Source organism: Haliotis cracherodii, unplaced genomic scaffold, assembly GCF_022045235.1.
Source record: "Haliotis cracherodii isolate W230 unplaced genomic scaffold, xgHalCrac1.p SCAF_1, whole genome shotgun sequence".
Taxonomy (NCBI): Eukaryota; Metazoa; Mollusca; class Gastropoda; order Lepetellida; family Haliotidae; genus Haliotis; species Haliotis cracherodii.
In genome coordinates, this window is record NW_027266264.1 from 18,519,475 (window position 1) to 18,539,952 (window position 20,478).

At 40.2% G+C, this 20,478-nt stretch overlaps 1 protein-coding gene across 1 annotated transcript; it reads left to right on the top strand.

The window, feature by feature from the left end:
- Window positions 1–3,591: 3,591 nt before the first annotated feature.
- LOC139473953 (alpha-aminoadipic semialdehyde dehydrogenase-like) lies at window positions 3,592–19,625 on the top strand. The gene is made up of 20 exons (XM_071256802.1): window positions 3,592–3,812; window positions 4,726–4,779; window positions 5,648–5,713; window positions 7,010–7,090; window positions 7,659–7,782; window positions 8,429–8,561; window positions 9,092–9,136; window positions 9,296–9,373; window positions 9,888–9,945; window positions 10,488–10,527; window positions 10,959–11,000; window positions 11,581–11,675; window positions 12,722–12,806; window positions 13,337–13,443; window positions 14,087–14,203; window positions 14,389–14,486; window positions 16,275–16,348; window positions 16,871–16,946; window positions 17,100–17,160; window positions 18,624–19,625. Exons 1-19 carry the CDS (start codon window positions 3,615–3,617, stop codon window positions 17,152–17,154), a joined length of 1,626 nt encoding a protein of 541 aa, XP_071112903.1. The 5' UTR covers window positions 3,592–3,614; the 3' UTR covers window positions 17,155–17,160; window positions 18,624–19,625.
- Window positions 19,626–20,478: the final 853 nt, after the last annotated feature.

Sequence of the window (20,478 nt, forward strand, 5' to 3'; positions counted from 1 at the left end):
TTGTCTAATAATCTCTGTATCTATCAACCACTGGTTTGTCTAATAATCTCTGTATCTATCAACCACTGGTTTGTCTAATAATCTCTATATCTATCAACTACTGGTTTGTCTAATAATCTCTGTATCTATCAACTACTGGTTTGTCTAATAATCTCTGTATCTATCAACCACTGGTTTGTCTAATAATCTCTGTATCTATCAACCACTGGTTTGTCAAATAATCTCTGTATCTATCAACTACTGGTTTGTCTAATAATCTCTGTATCTATCAACTACTGGTTTGTCTAATAATCTCTGTATCTATCAACCACTGGTTTGTCTAATAATCTCTGTATCTATCAACCACTGGTTTGTCTAATAATCTCTGTATCTATCAACCACTGGTTTGTCTAATAATCGCTGTATCTATCAACTACTGGTTTGTCTAATAATCTCTGTATCTATCAACTACTGGTTTGTCTAATAATCTCTGTATCTATCAACTACTGGTTTGTCTAATAATCTCTGTATCTATCAACTACTGGTTTGTCTAATAATCTCTGTATCTATCAACCACTGGTTTGTCTAATAATCTCTGTATCTATCAACCACTGGTTTGTCTAATAATCTCTGTATCTATCAACTACTGGTTTGTCTAATAATCTCTGTATCTATCAACCACTGGTTTGTCTAATAATCTCCTATCAACCACTGGTTTGTCAAATAATCTCTGTATCTATCAACCACTGGTTTGTCTAATAATCTCTGTATCTATCAACTACTGGTTTGTCTAATAATCTCTGTATCTATCAACTACTGGTTTGTCTAATAATCTCTATATCTATCAACTACTGGTTTGTCTAATGATCTATGTATCTATCAACTACTGGTTTGTCTAATAATCTCCTATCAACGACTGGTTTGTCTAATAATCTCTATATCTATCAACCACTGGTTTGTCAAATAATCTCTGTATCTATCAACCACTGGTTTGTCTAATGATCTATGTATCTATCAACCACTGGTTTGTCTAATAATCTCTGTATCTATCAACCACTGGTTTGTCTAATAATCGCTGTATCTATCAACCACTGGTTTGTCTAATAATCTCTGTATCTATCAACCACTGGTTTGTCTAATAATCTCTATATCTATCAACTACTGGGTTGTCTAATAATCTCTGTATCTATCAACCACTGGTTTGTCTAATAATCTCTGTATCTATCAACTACTGGTTTGTCTAATAATCTCTGTATCTATCAACCACTGGTTTGTCTAATAATCTCTGTATCTATCAACCACTGGTTTGTCTAATAATCTCCTATCAACCACTGGTTTGTCAAATAATCTCTGTATCTATCAACCACTGGTTTGTCTAATAATCTCTGTATCTATCAACTACTGGTTTGTCTAATAATCTCTGTATCTATCAACCACTGGTTTGTCTAATAATCTCTGTATCTATCAACCACTGGTTTGTCTAATAATCTCTGTATCTATCAACCACTGGTTTGTCTAATAATCGCTGTATCTATCAACCACTGGTTTGTCTAATAATCTCTGTATCTATCAACCACTGGTTTGTCTAATAATCTCTATATCTATCAACTACTGGGTTGTCTAATAATCTCTGTATCTATCAACCACTGGTTTGTCTAATAATCTCTATATCTATCAACTACTGGGTTGTCTAATAATCTCTGTATCTATCAACCACTGGTTTGTCTAATAATCTCTGTATCTATCAACCACTGGTTTGTCTAATAATCTCTGTATCTATCAACCACTGGTTTGTCTAATGATCTATGTATCTATCAACCACTGGTTTGTCTAATAATCTCTGTATCTATCAACCACTGGTTTGTCTAATAATCTCTGTATCTATCAACTACTGGTTTGTCTAATAATCTCTGTATCTATCAACCACTGGTTTGTCTAATAATCTCTGTATCTATCAACTACTGGTTTGTCTAATAATCTCTATATCTATCAACCACTGGTTTGTCTAATAATCTCTGTATCTATCAACCACTGGTTTGTCAAATAATCTCTGTATCTATCAACCACTGGTTTGTCTAATAATCTCTGTATCTATCAACCACTGGTTTGTCAAATAATCTCTGTATCTATCAACCACTGGTTTGTCTAATGATCTATGTATCTATCAACCACTGGTTTGTCTAATAATCTCTGTATCTATCAACCACTGGTTTGTCTAATAATCGCTGTATCTATCAACCACTGGTTTGTCTAATAATCTCTGTATCTATCAACTACTGGTTTGTCTAATAATCTCTGTATCTATCAGCCACTGGTTTGTCTAATAATCTCTGTATCTATCAGCCACTGGTTTGTCTAATAATCTCTGTATCTATCAACGACTGGTTTGTCTAATAATCTCTGTATCTATCAACCACTGGTTTGTCTGACTCGATTGTTTACGGACTTTCATTTTATATGTTTAAAATTGCTGAGTGCTGAGTGCTGAGTGCTGTGTAAATCAACAAAAAACACAACATATGCTGCAAATGTCAGACATTGTCTCTCGTTTCCGCAGCCGCCAACTGTCACTCACAATTAACCACTGCATGTGCTTCTCGATTTCTCAATACAAGACTGGTTGAGTAAACTGTATTTTTATTGTCATTGTGAAAACGAAAACGTGCACACAAACTCGCTGGTTCCTCGTCGCGCGCGCCAGTGCATATGTAGCATCAATTAGACAGGCTTATGTCAACATCCTTGACTTCTTTGAGATGGACAAAGGACAAAAGGAAAATTTTGGTGAATATATTTATTCAAGGTCATGTCTACAGTAACTGCAGCGTCATTCCATCTGCTCTAAATCAATGACACCGCTGACACCGTAAAACCTTTCATTAATGAGTATCTTAATATTAGCTATACCCACAGAGCTGTGAAAATATCCAATGTTGCTATTTTCTGATCAAAATTAGAATCGGTATTGTATTAGGATTATATGTTTATAATACATTTAATATTTCTAACACACGATATGACAATACAATTTGTATTCACAACATACAACATTTACAATACGGAAACAATCGGCTTATAAAGCTATAAGTGACATGTGCAGTGGAGAACTAGTTTCTTCTAAAATAAAAAGCCGTCGTGAAGTTAACAGGGTCAACGTGACGTCGACAATGACACGGTGTAACGTCATTACTATTGTGACGTAACTAACATGACGTCAACAATTATATTTGCCTTACGCCAACTATACCATTAATTATAACACATAGGGAATCTCACCCATGTGTCTTTTTTATATCAACTATATCAACACGGGTCATACAAGTTTAAAACTGCCGAGGAGTTTAATTTTCAAAATATACAAGGGTGAAACTAAGCAATATTTCCCGTCGAAGCCAGTTTTTTTTTTATTATTTATTTTATTTTTTATCAGTAGTTCGCTTTTTCTCAAACCACAGTTTTTCGGAGCTCTTCATAAACTGAAAATGCCATAAAATTGTTGCGCATCAAGATACATTTCTTGAAAGATTTGCTGTTTTTTCGTCAGAGATAGCCGGTGACACTTTTTCAGACCCTAACCTCTCCCCCCTTCACTTCATATCGACCGGCCCAAAGCCAAGTGGAAAGTCAACACACTGATGGCGAGTTTTGTTCGAGTGTTGTTGCGGTACAAACGTCCATCTTCTCTTGTCATCCGCTCATCTATTACCACACGACATTACGCTGCAATGTCGGGATTACTCATTGAAGACCCCAAGTTTGCTTGGCTTAAAGAACTTGGATTATCTGCGCAAAACAAGGGTGTATATTACGGTGTTTGGGGAGGCGAGGGTGAGGTGAGTTTGTCGGAGGTCAGGCTGAACAGGAGGGCCCGTATTTAGTATCAAGTTCGCTTAATTCGCTTTCAGTACTACGAAAGTTTGTGCATGACACTTTATACATGTTGTGGCAGCTAAGATAACACGTTATGTTTTCTGCGACATCGATATATCAGAAAAAGTTCCATTCTTGTTTTTGTGCGAACACGCACACATGGCAATGTAGGTGAAGGTCGCGGGGGCGTGACCAATCAGCTTGCAGAAATGCCTGTACATGTGTACCCGTTTCATTTTGTTGACAGTTGCCACGTGCACTAGAATGTCACATATATAATTTGTTTCATGCCAGCCATTTTTGTAGTTGTATTACACACGATCTATTTATTTGAACTTTTGTTGTATTTTTGAAAAAACAAAATTGACTTCAGAAGTCAAATTATCACCCTGATCATGCTGATACAAATATTCATTAAGTTCTTGGCATCTGATAAAAAAGTTCACCAAAGTTATTTGGTGCTGACTGATATCCCTCATATTGAACATGGAAATGTGGAAACCATCCTAGTATATCAATTTGTCTAGATTGAAATGACGGAAATGATCAATATATAGTTTCCCACTTGTATATGATATAGAATCTTCATGAGTATACAGTGATGGACATGTTCAAAGTTTTGTGTTTTCCCGTAGTATTTCATCTAATGTGTTTACTTGTCCGAAAATAACAAAACATACAACTTTGTGGATAGCAACTTTTAGTTTATTGCATTTAGCCATGTTTCGATGTAGATTATTACATCGTTATTGAGCTTGACCACGGGGTAAGTATCTACATAAACCTGAAGTTGTTATCCATAAAGTTGTGTGTTTTCTTCTTTACTCACCAAGTATAGAACAGCAATCAAACAGTTATGTTTACATGTGTTTTCAGGAAACAACGTCCTATTGTCCTGCAAATAATCAGCCAATAGCAAAAGTCATTCAGGTGAGCCAGACCCTGATTTGGGGCAAATAGATCTGAGTTGTTGATATGCCACGTTTTGTCAATGACTGAGGCAATGTGTATCGGCTGGCCACAGTGAATGCTGAGCAACTACTTTCTTTTGATGGGTGACCTCAAGCTTGAACTTGCATCTTAAGTCCAGGGGCATTGCTATGGAGAAAGTGTAATGTAAGCAAACAGACACCCACACAGAGAGACACACAGACACACAGACACAGACACAGAGAGAGAGACACACACACACACAAACACACAAACTCAGACACAAACACACACTCAGACACACATAGACACACACACGCACACACATTGTTTGTATTTGACAAACAAAATGTAGCTCTTAGTATTTCCATTGCAATAACACCTGTTACAGTAATATATCTCTCATGAATTCTGATGTACTTGACACCAGGGTTGGCATGATGCAGCTTTTCGTGCATCCGTAGCTGTTTTCATCCAATGCTGTTTATCATATTCTGCTGAATCATATTTAATGCCACATATTATCAGCCAGCAGAAGTTGCTGCAAGAACATCCAAGGGAACTGATTAATCTTTCTTTATTATCATGATTATGTGTTTAGTGAACAAAAAGCTCATGATGTTAATTTTTCTCAGTAGTGTGTCCTTCAGTCAACATTATGGTCATGGTGCTATCTTCAGCGTCTTGTAGACCTGAAGTTAAACTCATGCATGACTTTCTACATTGTGTGCGACTGAACAGAACATGCAGCGAGTCATGATGACTCGCTCTTTTCATAAGTTAGCTGAAACCGTGAGTCTTGTGGCAAACTTGCCTTTTAGTGAGTTTTGTTAATTAGACTGATTGATTTCTGAGTGTTCTATTCAAGGGAAGTCCTGCTGACTATGAGAAGGCAATCACTGCAACCAAAGAAGCGTGGAAAGTATGGGCAGATGTGAGTATAGTGTTTTCCTGAAACCATGTTTTTTATAACAGACTTTGTAACAAATGACAGTACTCCATTCAGCCATGACCCAGAATACATGTACATGTAGATCTAGGTCCATAAAAATATATACTATTTTGACGTGACGTGAGATAAACACATATTGATGATTTGAGATTTGCCGAGCGCGCTCCCCCGCCTCGGCCTCGGTTAAACGGCTCATCGTCTATAATGCCCACCAATTATTTGGACCCCATTGGTAGAGTTGTAGCGAGGGACCACTGTATTACCCATTTGAAATGTAGCAGGGTGTGGGGTCATCCAACAGATCACATCCTCAGAACCTCATCTTGTGTGTCTCTTGAAAGGGTTACCTCCTTGATGTTTGTTGGTTTGTTGTTTGTTTGTTTGTTGTTTAATGCTGCACTCAGCAATGTTACAGCTACAGTTCTTTAAATAATCAACTCTCGACCAGACAATCAGGTGACTGACATGATGAGCATCGATCCACACAATAATTATTGATATTCGATGACCTGCATCAACCAAGTCAGGGAGCCTGACTTCCCGATCGTGTTTGTCACCTCTTACGACAAGCATAGTCGTCTTTTACAAGCAAGCAAGGGCTGCTGAAGACCTGTTCTACCCTGGATCTGTTAGCTCCTTGAGGCATCTGACAATGGAACTAAGGATGTTTTATTGCTGCTTTTGACAGACAACGCCATGCAAAAGGGTCCATCTTTCACAAAGCATTTGATTGTGTGTCCTCATGCCTCAAGGGGCGGTGGGGTAGCCTAGTGGTTAAAGCATTCAGTCATCACACTGAAGGCCTGGATTTGTTTCCCACATGGGTACAATGTGTGAAGCCCATTTCTGATATTCCCGGCCGTGATATTGCTGAAACTGGCCCAACTCACTCATCATACCTCAGCTTTATTTGAGCCATTATTGTCTTGTGTTTGATTATTTCAAGATTGTAACCACTTTGTTTCCTGAGCAAGACTTGATTATTTATTTACACTGTGTGTGTGATTGAGGTTGAATATTGGTGATGCTGAGTAAAACATATTCACCACCTCGTAAAGCCATCTTTTTGGGCTTCGTATATGAAAGTTTCTATGCATTATCTTAGACATATCTTATCACTTACCAATTTTGTTGCTCGGAGTAAACCATCACATGATTCGAATTCACAAGAATTATTATGACAGTTTTTTCTGTATGTAATATTAATTCATAGTTGCATGCCTGTTTGGTCAGGAAATGTTTATGACAATGTTACAGCTTATCTTTACATCCCTACAGGTTCCTGGTCCAAAAAGGGGGGAGATAGTGAGGCAGATTGGAGAGGCATTCCGCAAAAACATCAACCTCCTGGGAAAGTTGGTGAGATGCATTGTGATATGTATGTACACTGTGTACATGTGGGGGGACGGTCGGGTAGCCTAGTGGTTAAAGCGTTCGCTCGTCACGCCGAAGACCCGGGTTCGATTCCCGACATGGGTACAATGTGTGAAGCCCATTTCTGTTGTTCCCCCACCATGATATTGCTGGAATATTGCTAAAAGTGGCGTAAAACTCACTCACTCACTCACTCACTCACTCACTCACTCACTGTACATGTGTTTGCTTAGAACTTGACTTGGCACTAGACATTTAAGAGTACTTACTCTGTCTGGAGTAAATGTAAAGACTCAGTGTAGATATTTTTTCCAATGAAACAAAATGCTGATATTGTATTGAATATTTTATATGACTGAAATGACAATGACAGTGGTGTGACTGCAATGTATGCTCTGGCGTATTGTATGTCATTGTACCCCAACAACATGAAATGTTGCTCATACTATGAACCACTGGTTTGCCTGGCCCAGACTTGATTATTTACGGGCCGCAGTGGTATTGCTGCAATATTGTAAAACAACATTCATTTTCTGGCCCTGTCCTCCTTCAGTTGGCGATGGAGATGGGGAAGATCGTGCCGGAGGGGGTGGGAGAAGTGCAGGAATATATCGATATCGCTGACTATGCTGTCGGACTCTCTCGCATGTTTGCTGGGCATGTCTTTCCATCAGAACGTAAGGAAACAGTGTTATACAGTAAACTATGGTTATAACGAACACGCTTATAACGAACTGACCGATATAACGAATTTACATTTTTGGTCCCGAAGACTTGCTGTAGTTATGCTGTATATGTGCTTATAACGAACTACGGTTATAACGGACTAAAATTAGTAGTCCCTTTGAGTTCGTTATAACCGTAGTTTACTGTACATTCATAGTATGGGAATAATAACTACAGCAGGGTCAGACATGGCCACAAGTCCACTATTCTTGAGACCACGTTTTTTTCTCCCAATATCTCAGTATTTTGCATAATCATTAATCTGAAATGTTCTGTGGACTAGCCGGCAGTATAATGGGGTCATGCTGTCTACCACAGTAAACTTTGAAAATAAGAAACAAATACTGTTTTAAGTCAGAGTAAGACCAGCATCACATGTTTATTATTTTTTATATTATTCATTGAAATTTATTTAACTGTTTTCGTAACACTTTTGACTGTTACTTTCATGATCTGGTAAGCGGCACTCTGATTGGTCGGATGAAAGGTCATTCTGACGTGACCCCTAATGGGATGTCCTCAGATCTTTGTTTAGCGGTAGCGAGAACTAAGATCTGATTTTAATGAGACTGTAGTAAAGATGTGTGTTTACGCCAGGTCCTGGACACATGCTCATCGAGCAGTGGAACCCACTAGGGGTCATCGGGGTCATCACCGCCTTCAACTTCCCCTGTGCCGTGTATGGCTGGAACTCGTGCCTCGCCCTCGTCACGGGAAACACTGTGCTGTGGTCAGTGACCATCACCTTCATCTTATGTCTTTCTCAGACTTGCTTTATCTGGCACAGAATGTACATCCATATATGAGTAAAATCAAAGTCAAATTTTGTTTTAAGAACTCTTGCATGAAGGAAATAGGTATTAGTAAAGAACAAGACAGCTAATCATTCTATTTTCGATAAGTATTTGGACATGGAGACTGACAATAAGGACAACTCTCAACTCTTTTTGATGATGTAAGGGAGATAACTGTCATCACAAGGGAGATAATTCTCATTCCTGGACGTGAAGATTGTTTTCTCCCTTATACAATCATTAAGCAATATCTCTTGCTATTTTGTTCCATATTGGAGATGATGATAAAGAGGAATCAGGAATGAGTTATCTCCCTTCTATTACTAACCTGACTGTTGTGGAATGTCATTGTTATCCAATAGCAAGAATGGTAGAGATGTTGAGCCCACCATGATATTGCTGGAATGTCTCACTATGTGTTGAGCATATACTGTGTTAATTGTACATGGGTTTGTCTTGTCCACAGGAAAGGCGCTCCGACCACACCACTGACGAGTGTAGCTATGACCAGGTGGGTGTTCGTCATTGTGAAGCCTGATGGTAGGCTGTTGTGAACTTGCACTAACATAGCCTTATAATCATTGTGTAAATCCTTGTATTTCTAGTAACACTTTTTTCTCGATATGAAAAAGCCATTTTTAGCTATTATTTTATTGTTTTATTATTTCAGGATTGTATCTAAGGTGTTAGAGGACAACAACATCCCGGGGTCAGTGTGCTCCTTGGTCTGTGGTGGTGCTGATATCGGGTGAGGAAGCCATCTTGGTTGTTGACTTATTTATCCAATAGGTAGTCTAGTGGTTAGTGGTATTGCCAGTTCTATTCCCAACATCTGCGATGGTTGTCAGTCATTCATACAAATTCTGTCTATCATGTAAGATAGTCATACTAGATGTCCCTTGCTGGGTTAGCTCCTTTGCCTGCCATCTGTATAAATATGATACTGGCATTTTTAATTGTTTCATGACCTACTTTGTGGCCTAATGGACAGAGCGTCTGCCTGAAGAGAGCAAGGTCAGGGGTTCGATACCTGATCGCATCTTACCAAAAGATGTTCAAAGATGGTACTTATTGTTACCCTTCCTGGCGCTCGGCATTAAGGGGCTAAAACAAGGACAGCTCAGAGTCAGTATACTGTATCTGAGTGGGGTATTCATGTTAAACTGTTTATGTCAGAGGGATAGCACTATAAACATGATTAAAACCGGCATTGGTCCGGACTAGGATATCTATTTAATGACACTCTGGTCTGTATTCTGCAGGACCCTGATAGCCAAAGACGAGAGAGTAAACCTGGTGTCTTTCACTGGCAGCACACCTGTAAGTACACTAATTCCAAACAAACAAATGTACCTTGCTTTACTTGATCATTTTAAAGTCAATTGTTGTGTATTTTGTGATGAAATACTTATTTAATAAATCTATCAAAATAATATTGATATCTGTCTTAAGTAAAACAGATACATTCAGTCACTTTCTTCACCACATCATTATTCATGATTACATGCGATGTTCCTGCTTGGCTTTCAAACAATCATGATTTCACTGTGATTTCATTCTCCTTTAAATCAGTTTTTTTTACGATACCTTCCTTTATGAAGATCTTAAAATTCTTCCATAGGAGGTCATGTCATGTGAACTATTCAATCAACCAATTAAGTTGAGATTTCTGAATACCCTGAATGAATAAATTGTCTGCATCTTGAAAATGCATACAATCGGGCAGTTCTGAATGCAAAAAGATAAAGCAGCACTGTTGTGATGTGATATTTTATACATGTCACTGACAAGTTTGAAGTTGAATGAGAAGTGTTAGTTTTTGTACCTGTTGAGCTGTCTGACATGATACTGTTCTGTTGCAGATTGGTCAGAAGGTGTCACTGATGGTCCAGGAGAGATTTGGTAATGTTCCTTTGTGTTTGTTTTCTTCATATCACATTCAAATAGTCTGACTACTTCTGTAAAGGAGCAGGATTGGCCCAGTTGCATTACCAATCTATGGTAGAGTTGCATCCCTTGGGTGTACCAGGATCTGATGATTATGGGTTCCCAAATTCACACAGATGATCCTAGTTTTCTTAACATCATACTGATATGCTTCATGGGTACAAAGTGGGAGTCTGATACCTGCATCAATTTATGCTTTCCACCAGCAAGGAGCTGACATACTGTGATATCACTGACATCACTGTGTTCACCCCTTAAAAGTCACTCACTGTGAACAGCAAATCAAAACATCTACACTTACAATTTAAAGTAGAAGAATGGAAGGTTTTCAGGGTGAAAAACATGGTGGCATTTCAAGTTTTAACAGTGGTCTTTTTTTCTTTCAGGCAAGTTTTTATTGGAGCTTGGTGGAAACAATGCAATAATAGGTATGTTATAGAAGATGGAATATCAAGCTACAAGACATGACAAGCAAATTTAAGGTGTTAAATTTCTTGAAATATGTAAAAAAATGCTGCCATAGTTATGTCTTTCTCGAGCTTCAATTAATCAGGATTGAAGTAACTGCACCATGACTCCTCTGCCAGAACAGGTCATCTGCACCATCTGTACCCTTCTCATGCGAGACAACATACTGATGACCTGAGGGCATTGTGTATGGCACTTTGCTCACATGTAGTAGGGGCGGTGGGGTAGCCTAGTGGTTAAAGCATTCGCTCGGTATGGCGAAAATCCGGGTTCGATTCCCCACATGGGTTCAATGTATGAGGCCCATTTCTGGTGTCCCCTGCCGTGATATTGCTGAAATATTGCTAACGGCAGCGTAAAACCATACTCACTCACTCAGTCACCCAGATGTAGTAGTGTGTGTGTGTATGCAACCAGACAGTGGATTGCCTGTGCCAGACTGTTGATAGTGATATGGCGGGAGTATTTGCTGCAGTGGAAACGACATTTTCTCAACTACTTACTCTTCGAGCGCTCAGTAATTCCCCTGTGTTCTATCAGTTGATGAGGATGCTGATCTGGAGATGGTTGTGAGGGCAGGAGTGTTCGCCTGTGCCGGGACTGCAGGTCAGAGGTGTACAACAACACGCCGCCTGGTGAGTAGAGTTGTCCCCCTTGTACAGTCCCACTGTCCCCCTCTGTTCGCCACCATGCAGTAGGTTTGTTTGTAGAACCGATAGTGATCAGAATTAACCTGCTGGAGGTTATCTGTTGTTGTGAATGAGGACAACATTTTGTCAAGATGGACAAGAAAGAACTTAGCTCCTGGGTTCATTGCCAGTGTAGGTCTATAGTTAGTATCATGTGTGATACTGTATCAACTGAGTCACTGTCTAGTGCTAGAGCTGCATTGATCACTCACTAACTTTTTGTTTGTTGTTTAACGCCGCACTCAGCAATATTCCAGCTATATGACGGCGGTCTGTAAATAATCGAGTCTGGACCAGACAATCCAGTGATTGACATCATGAGTATCGATTCACACAATTGTAATACGATGATATGCATCAACCAAGTCAGCGAGCCTAACCACCCGATCCCGTGAGTCGCTTCTTACGACAAGCATAGTTGCCTTTTACGGCAAGCATGGATTGCTGAAGACCTATTCTACCCTGGATCTTCACGGGTCTGATCGCCAATAGACAAGGGTGGTGCCATAGCATATGTAAACCCTGAAAGTAGGACCTAACTGACCCTTATATTTGCATATTTATCTGTAAATGACCCCAGCAGATTCCTTTTTATATCCATTTGGATTTATCCTACTCGTTATCTGATAAATAGGGATATTAGCAAGTTGACCAAAAGAGGGGATAATTAGCCAACCATTCTGTCATTGAGACCGTACGGGTGGAACTTTTTAGCTCAAAGATCCACCTCAGTTCGAGTGATCTCCTCTTAAGGAAACTATAAGGATATTAGTTTAAAAGACTCAAGTATTTCAGGCACAGAAATGTATATTTTGTCAGTCGTTTGAATCGAGCTTGATGGCATCCAGTAACAAAGGAACACTGGACAAAGCATGTCAGCTGATTGTGGAACTCACACAGCAGCCATGTGTGCCATTATTGTATCACAGCAGTCCAGATTCTCCACTCTCTAATCATTCTTGTTGACTACAAATTCTTTGTGTCTGTTTCAGATTCTCCATGAGAAGGTGCACGACCAGGTAGTCGAGAGGCTGGTCAAGGCATATGGTCAGCTGAGGATAGGGGACCCCCTCGATGGTGAGTGGCTCTACAGGTAGTGACCATCCATGCTTGTTGGTCATGGGTTCGAATGCCGGATTCTCCCAGATTTTAAAATGTTCACAGGCCTACCATCGAATTACATAACATAACAGATTATGCAGGTATGTACAAAATTGGGTTCAAAACTTGTATCATACCATATTTATAGCTCATGCAAAGGATAGAAGATGATCAGATGATGTGCAGTGAAGACCCGTGAAGATCTTGGGTAGATCTTCAACAACCCATACTTGCTGTAAAAGGCGACTATGCTTGTCCTTAGAGGTGACTAATGGGATCAGGTGGTCAGACTTGCCAGCTTGGTTGATGCATGTCATTGTATCCCAATTGTGTGGATCAATGCTCATGATATCAATCACTGGAATGTCTGGTCCAGACTCGATTATTTACAGACTGTCATATAGCTGGAATATTGCTGAGTGCGGCGTTAAACAACAAACAAACAAACGAAATGTGCAGTGAAGGACATGACCTGGACACTTACATCTGCATGTTTGTTGTTTCAGATGGAGTGTTGTACGGGCCATTGCACAGTAAGCAGGGCGTGGCCCAGTACAAGCAGGCAGTGTCTGATGCAGTGGCACAGGGAGGCAAGATAGAGTATGGAGGCAAGGTCAGTCTTTGTTAGCAGTGGAACAATGCCCACAGGGAGAGTCTTATGCTGGTCAAATATACAATTACATGGGGGGCATGAAACTATGGACAAACGCTAGACAAGAGTTGTCATTTTGTGTGTGTTTATATCTCAATAGATGCCCAGTCCTTAAAAGAAGAAGATTATGAAAATACTGTTGTGACAGTCTCCATCTTAGCGACGGAGAAAATAGTTGATTTTTGTTATATTTACTCTGACAGTATATGTGTCTATAAACTGCTGGGCAAAAGAAAGTATGCACTTGAAAATTGGGTTTGCCCAAACAATATAACATGAACTAAACGTTATAAGACTAAAAACAGTTGCCATAACACTGAAAACTAAAGGTCCAAAACACGAATACATCACCATCGAATAACCATTTTATGTGTGTCTCATTTTTAGACTCCATTGAACATAGATGTATTCTTTCCTTTGCCGACAGTTTATGTCTACGAAGATGTAAAGACGCAGTGTAGAAGACATGTTTGTAGAGAACTAGAAGGAATAATATGAGGCTCTGTTTTCAAGTCTGTGTGATAGATTTCCTATAGTCTGCTGTACAATGTATGTCTTAATAAAGTGAATATGGAATTGCTAAATCGAGTCTGGGGTTCTGCAGGTGATTGACCGTCCAGGGAACTTTGTGGAACCAACTATCATCAGTGGCCTTGCCCATGATGCTGCAGTCGTTCAACGCGAAACTTTTGCCCCCATTGTGTACGCTCTCAAGTGTAAGGTATGTATGATATCAGTATGACTGAAGGATAGGTTAACCCAAAGTGTTGGCCGTGGTTGGCTAGTCTTTAAACCATGTATCTATGTTGCTGTGATACTGAAGGAATGAATGGTGAATAAGCTATGCCCATTGTCCACTCATGTACTGCTGTACTGTGTGGTAATTATCTAACTGTGACATTTCAGAGTTTTGAGGAGGCTGTTGAACTTAACAATGAAGTGAAACAAGGACTCACCAGCAGCTTGTTCACGAGGAACCCGAACAAGATCTTCAGGTGGATTGGGTAAGTTGTTTAAATACACAGGGAACCCGAACAAGATCTTCAGGTGGATTGGGTAGGTTGTTTAAATACACAGGGAACCCGAACAAGATCTTCAGGTGGATTGGGTAAGTTGTTTAAATACACAGGGAACCCGAACAAGATCTTCAGGTGGATTGGGTAAGTTGTTTAAATACACAGGGAACCCGAACAAGATCTTCAGGTGGATTGGGTAAGTTGTTTAAATACACAGGGAACCCGAACAAGATCTTCAGGTGGATTGGGTAAGTTGTTTAAATACACAGGGAACCCGAACAAGATCTTCAGGTGGATTGGGTAAGTTGTTTAAATACACAGGGAACCCGAACAAGATCTTCAGGTGGATTGGGTAAGTTGTTTAAATACACAGGGAACCCGAACAAGATCTTCAGGTGGATTGGGTAAGTTGTTTAAATACACAGGGAACCCGAACAAGATCTTCAGGTGGATTGGGTAAGTTGTTTAAATACACAGGGAACCCGAACAAGATCTTCAGGTGGATTGGGTAAGTTGTTTAAATACACAGGGAACCCGAACAAGATCTTCAGGTGGATTGGGTAAGTTGTTTAAATACACAGGGAACCCGAACAAGATCTTCAGGTGGATTGGGTAAGTTGTTTAAATACACAGGGAACCCGAACAAGATCTTCAGGTGGATTGGGTAAGTTGTTTAAATACACAGGGAACCCGAACAAGATCTTCAGGTGGATTGGGTAGGTTGCCTAAAACAAGATGTTCAGATGGGGTGAGTGGATTGTCCAAACAAGATGTTCAGATGGGGTTAGTGGGTTGTCCAAACAAGATGTTCAGATGGGGTTAGTGGGTTGTCCAAACAAGATGTTCAGATGGGGTGAGTTGGTTGTCCAAACAAGATGTTCAGATGGAGTGAGTGGGTTGTCCAAACAAGATGTTCAGATGGGGTGAGTGGGTTGTCCAAACAAGATGTTCAGATGGGGTGAGTGGGTTGTCCAAACAAGATGTTCAGATGGGGTGAGTGGATTGTCCAAACAAGATGTTCAGATGGGGTGAGTGGATTGTCCAAACAAGATGTTCAGATGGGTGAGTGGGTTGTCCAAACAAGATGTTCAGATGGGGTGAGTGGGTTGTCTAAAACAAGATGTTCAGATGGAGTGAGTGGGTTGCCCAAACAAGATGTTCAGATGGGGTGAGTGGATTGTCCAAACAAGATGTTCAGATGGAGTGAGTGGATTGTCCAAACAAGATGTTCAGATGGGGTGAGTAGGTTGTCCAAACAAGATGTTCAGATGGGGTGAGTAGGTTGTCCAAACAAGATGTTCAGATGGGGTGAGTAGGTTGTCCAAACAAGATGTTCAGATGGGGTGAGTGGGTTGTCTAAACAAGATGTTCAGATGGGGTGAGTGGATTGTCCAAACAAGATGTTCAGATGGGGTGAGTGGGTTGTCTAAAACAAGATGTTCAGATTGAGTGAGTGGGTTCTCCAAACAAGATGTTCAGATGGGGTGAGTGGGTTGTCCAAACAAGATGTTCAGATGTCTGTAGCCTGACAAGATATTCACATGTGTTATTTCTATAGTGATTCCTGTTGCTGCCTGTATATATAGAGTTGGCACCCATGGTTAGTTATTTACAAGAATTACTTGTTAATATCCCTGTATTGTTTGTCTGAATTACACTGTCATGGACCAGTAAAGCTAAGGTACTAAGCTGCCATTGCCTTATGGACAGTTTATTTTGCTACCCAAGTTACTGCTCGTGGAAATCATTCTGATGAGAAATATCTTTCTTTTTAAGGCCGAAAGGATCTGATTGTGGCGTAGTCAATGTGAACATTCCTACCAGTGGGGCAGAAATAGGAGGAGCTTTTGGTAAGTGTAAATCCATCTCTGAAACCCTGCAGTTGGATTATCCGGGCGGGTATCGGTTGTAGGATGGACAACTGAGTGATCCTAGTGTGTATTGGACCCAGGATCCCATCCATGTTGTAATATGGTCACACTGAGTGATCCGAGTGTGTATCAGACCCAGGATGCCATCCATGTCGTAATATGGTCACACTGAGTGATCCCAGTGTGTATCAGACCCAGGATCAATCCATGTTGTGAGATACACACTGAGTGATCCCAGTGTGTATCAGACCCAGGATGCCATCCATGTCGTAATATGGTCACACTGAGTGATCCCAGTGTGTATCAGACCCAAAATCCATTTGAGTACTTTCAACCAAGTCACCGAGTCTGACAACTCTGTCCATTTTCGTCATTTCTTTAGACAAGCACAGATTACTGGGGACCAGTTCTACACAGGAATTACGAAGGTTTTGTTGTGTTTGAAATCTCCCATCTGTTTCGTCATGAGCCTTGGTCTATGTAGTTAGTGGACTGTTTCAGGTGGAGAGAAGCACACCGGCGGTGGGCGTGAGTCTGGCAGTGACGCCTGGAAACAGTACATGCGGAGATCAACATGGTGAGGACCCCGAACAACATAGTGCCTCTTTCTATAATCTGATACAAGCAAATGTCTTTAATAAGAGGGGATGTAGGGGGGCGGGGTCAATAAAAAACTGATCAGGTCATGGAAACAGTGCCCATTACTCATATGTGTGATGCACTTTTTCAGTACCATCAACTACAGCACCGAGTTGCCGTTAGCTCAGGGAATCAAGTTTGAATAAACAAAGGTAAGTTGAAGGTAATTGTCAGGTCTTTCAGATTTGTTTGTTTGTATTTGAATGCCGCACTCAGCAATATTCCAGCTATATGACGCGGTCTATAAATAATATAATTTGGACCAGATAATCCAGTTATTGACATCATGAGTATCAATCTACGTAATTGGGATATGATGACATGCATCAACCAAGTCAGCTAGCCCAACCACCTGATCCCATTAGTCGACTCTTTCGACAAGCATGGGTTGTTGAAGACCCATTCTACCCTGGAATCTTCAAATCGATACCAAATTCTCATGCTCCATCTCCCCCACACCATTGTTTATCCTCCAAAACTGGCTTCCAAAGGAGATATCGTTTACATGAGATCAAGCGATATCTCAAAAGGTTGCATTTAAATGCTTTTTGGACCACTGTGACATCATCGGTTACTATGACATCACGATCACGATCAAATGACATCAAATTACTTGCCGTCAAAGGCGACTATGCTTGTCGTAAGAGGCGACTAAAGGGATTGGGTGGTCAGACTCGCTGACTTGGTTGATACATGTCATTGTATCCCAATTGCATGGATCGATGCTCATGATGTCAATCACTGGATGGTCTGGTCGAGACTCAATTATGTACAGACCGCCGTCATATAGCTGGAATATTGCTAAGTGCGATGTTAAAAAACAATCAAACAAACACAAGACTGGTTATTAGTGTTTACAAACTGAAAAATTTGGAACATTGATGTTTGATGATAGATAGAATCTACAAGACATGTCCTTTGATATCAAATACCTAAATGATACATAAAAGCTTTTATCGACCTGTGTTGGTATATTTGATATCAAAGACACTTGGGCGAGATTCTTTATTACATGACAGGGGGCATGGGTGGCGGGTGGGGGCCGCGATTCGCTGTGCAGAGTTACGTCTCCTGGACACGCCAGAAACCTATGATTGTGGGTTCGAATCCCGGTTCACCCCGATTATGTTTCTAGGTTTGTCAGCACCATACCCGTGCTGGTGGATTTCACTGAAGTGGTAAACGTCTGAGACCTGCATCACTTCGGGCTTTCCTCCCACATTAAGCTGACACGCCATGATATAACTGGAATAATGTTAAAATCGGTGTTAAACCCAACTCACTCACAATTATTACATGACACTAGTTTGTAGCTATGTCTTACTTTGTGGAACAACACACAAAACAATCAATCACACACCGTGTTAAACCTGACAAGTAAGCTCACTACCTAGGTCCATCATCAATACCATATTTGGCATAGCACCAAAATAAACACACAGTTGTACATCCTCTCATGCATGGCTGCTGCTCCTTTCATCATCAACTTCCGTCACATCGTCCCCTCCACCACCCCCCCCCCCCCCCCTTCTGCAGGTCGTAACATTTAGGTAACAAGACATATTGGAGATCAATGACGTAGGGTCAAATGCTGAAAGTTTTCTCTGTCACGCAGACAATACTCAGACAGGCTTCGCCAGCTGGGGGAATGAAGTTGCAAGCTCCAGGTGATCCTCCACTGTATACTACAAGTTGTGCCAAGTCGTCAAACATCTTAAACACCTGTAATTTGACATGATGTGAAGACTGATCTGTGTTTCAGTATTAACTGTTATTTTGTATGTTGGGCTAAAAAAAGTAATAGTCTTGGTTCTCAGGCAACGCCCACATCATCATTTAGTCCGCTACATGTTGCGTTTTTATTTCTGTTTTTAAAAAAAACAAAAAAACTAATACTGAAAAACAATGCAAACTTACCCCCCTTTACATGTGCACTGCTTTTACTGCTGATCTCGTGTTATGTTCGTGGCGGCAAAAGGAGTTTGTATACTTGTGTATGTAGGGAGGCCCTTTCCCAGGTTGATGGTACACAACTGTTTATACTAGTTTGAACAAGATAAAATAAAACAACCCGCGCCCCCCACACTATATTTTCAAAAGTCATTGCCTGAGAATCAATTTTTTATATTTTTTAAAGCCTTAACAGTATTGTTTATTTTGAGATCTTTTAGCATTTACTGCTAGTGCTAGTCTGAGAGTTTTTATCCTAACAAAATTATTGGTTCCAGTTAATGCTGTTAAAGAAAGACAGGATAGGAAATTGTCATTTGGAATAAGTACTTATGCTTGGATTAACAATCACAGATGTTGCTATTTATCACCTTTGTCAATAGTTTCTGCTCTTTCCTTTGGCAATGTGTCAACATTAAAGATTCTAATATTGATATACAGATTGACAGTATTAATGATGTATGCATTTCTCTTTTAAGGTAGTGGTATAGGTATACATTTATTCAAACTTTACAATCTTACATGATCATTAGTACATTTACGATATTGGTAACTATGGTAACATGTACCCCAGATTCAATGTCTTCCTTAAGCATTACATCACTTTTTTGTTTTGGATGAGTGCTAGTTGTTTGATAATGTGATTGTCAAATATTTGCTACATATATTTTAGTCAATAAATGTGAGATTGCTTATCGTTTGTCTTGTTTTCTCTTAGCAGAGTCGATGTGAGTGTTAGTGCCTGAGAAATAATCAGTTAAGCATAGCGTGAATGTGGATATATGCACTACAGTCAGAGGTGTAACATGATATTAACATTTGTGGTTTTTCGTATAGCTTTTGTTCTCCATTTCCCGACATAATGTACATTTATTCACTGACAGGAGTTGCTAAACAGAGCCTCGTAAGTTACCCAAGCTGGTAGGTACATGGTGGTATCTCATACCATACCATGCTGGACCGCCTCTGTGGTCTAGTGGTAGAGCGTCTGCCCGGAGAGTGAAAGGTCCAGGGTTCGATCCCGGGCTGCGTCATACCAAAAGACGTCAAAAGATGGTACTTGTTTTACCCTGTCTGGCGCTCGACATTTTTGGGCTAAAACAAGGACTGGTCAGCTCGGAGTCTGTATAATGTGTCTGAGTGGGGTATTCATGTTGAACTGTGGCATGGTTTCTCAGTGGGCTAGCACTATAAATCGGCATCAGTCCGGAATAGAACAAGCAGACACCCCCCCACCCAACACACACACACACAAACACCTGCATGCAGGTCGCTATATAAGAGCAATAATCTTGGATGAACCACATTTCACCTCACCTCACCATACCACACCATAACAGTCAGCAATAAAGCCCTCACTTTCAGCACAAGCTTCACATAGCTCAGTGTAGTGACAAGTCATTATCAAAAACTCTTTTATTGAGCAACATAGAGATACAGTTACTGCAGCTACATCTAAGGTCTGAAGAAGTATGTTCCATCAGCTGGCAAGGAGGTGCCTTTGGTTTTCTGGGATAACA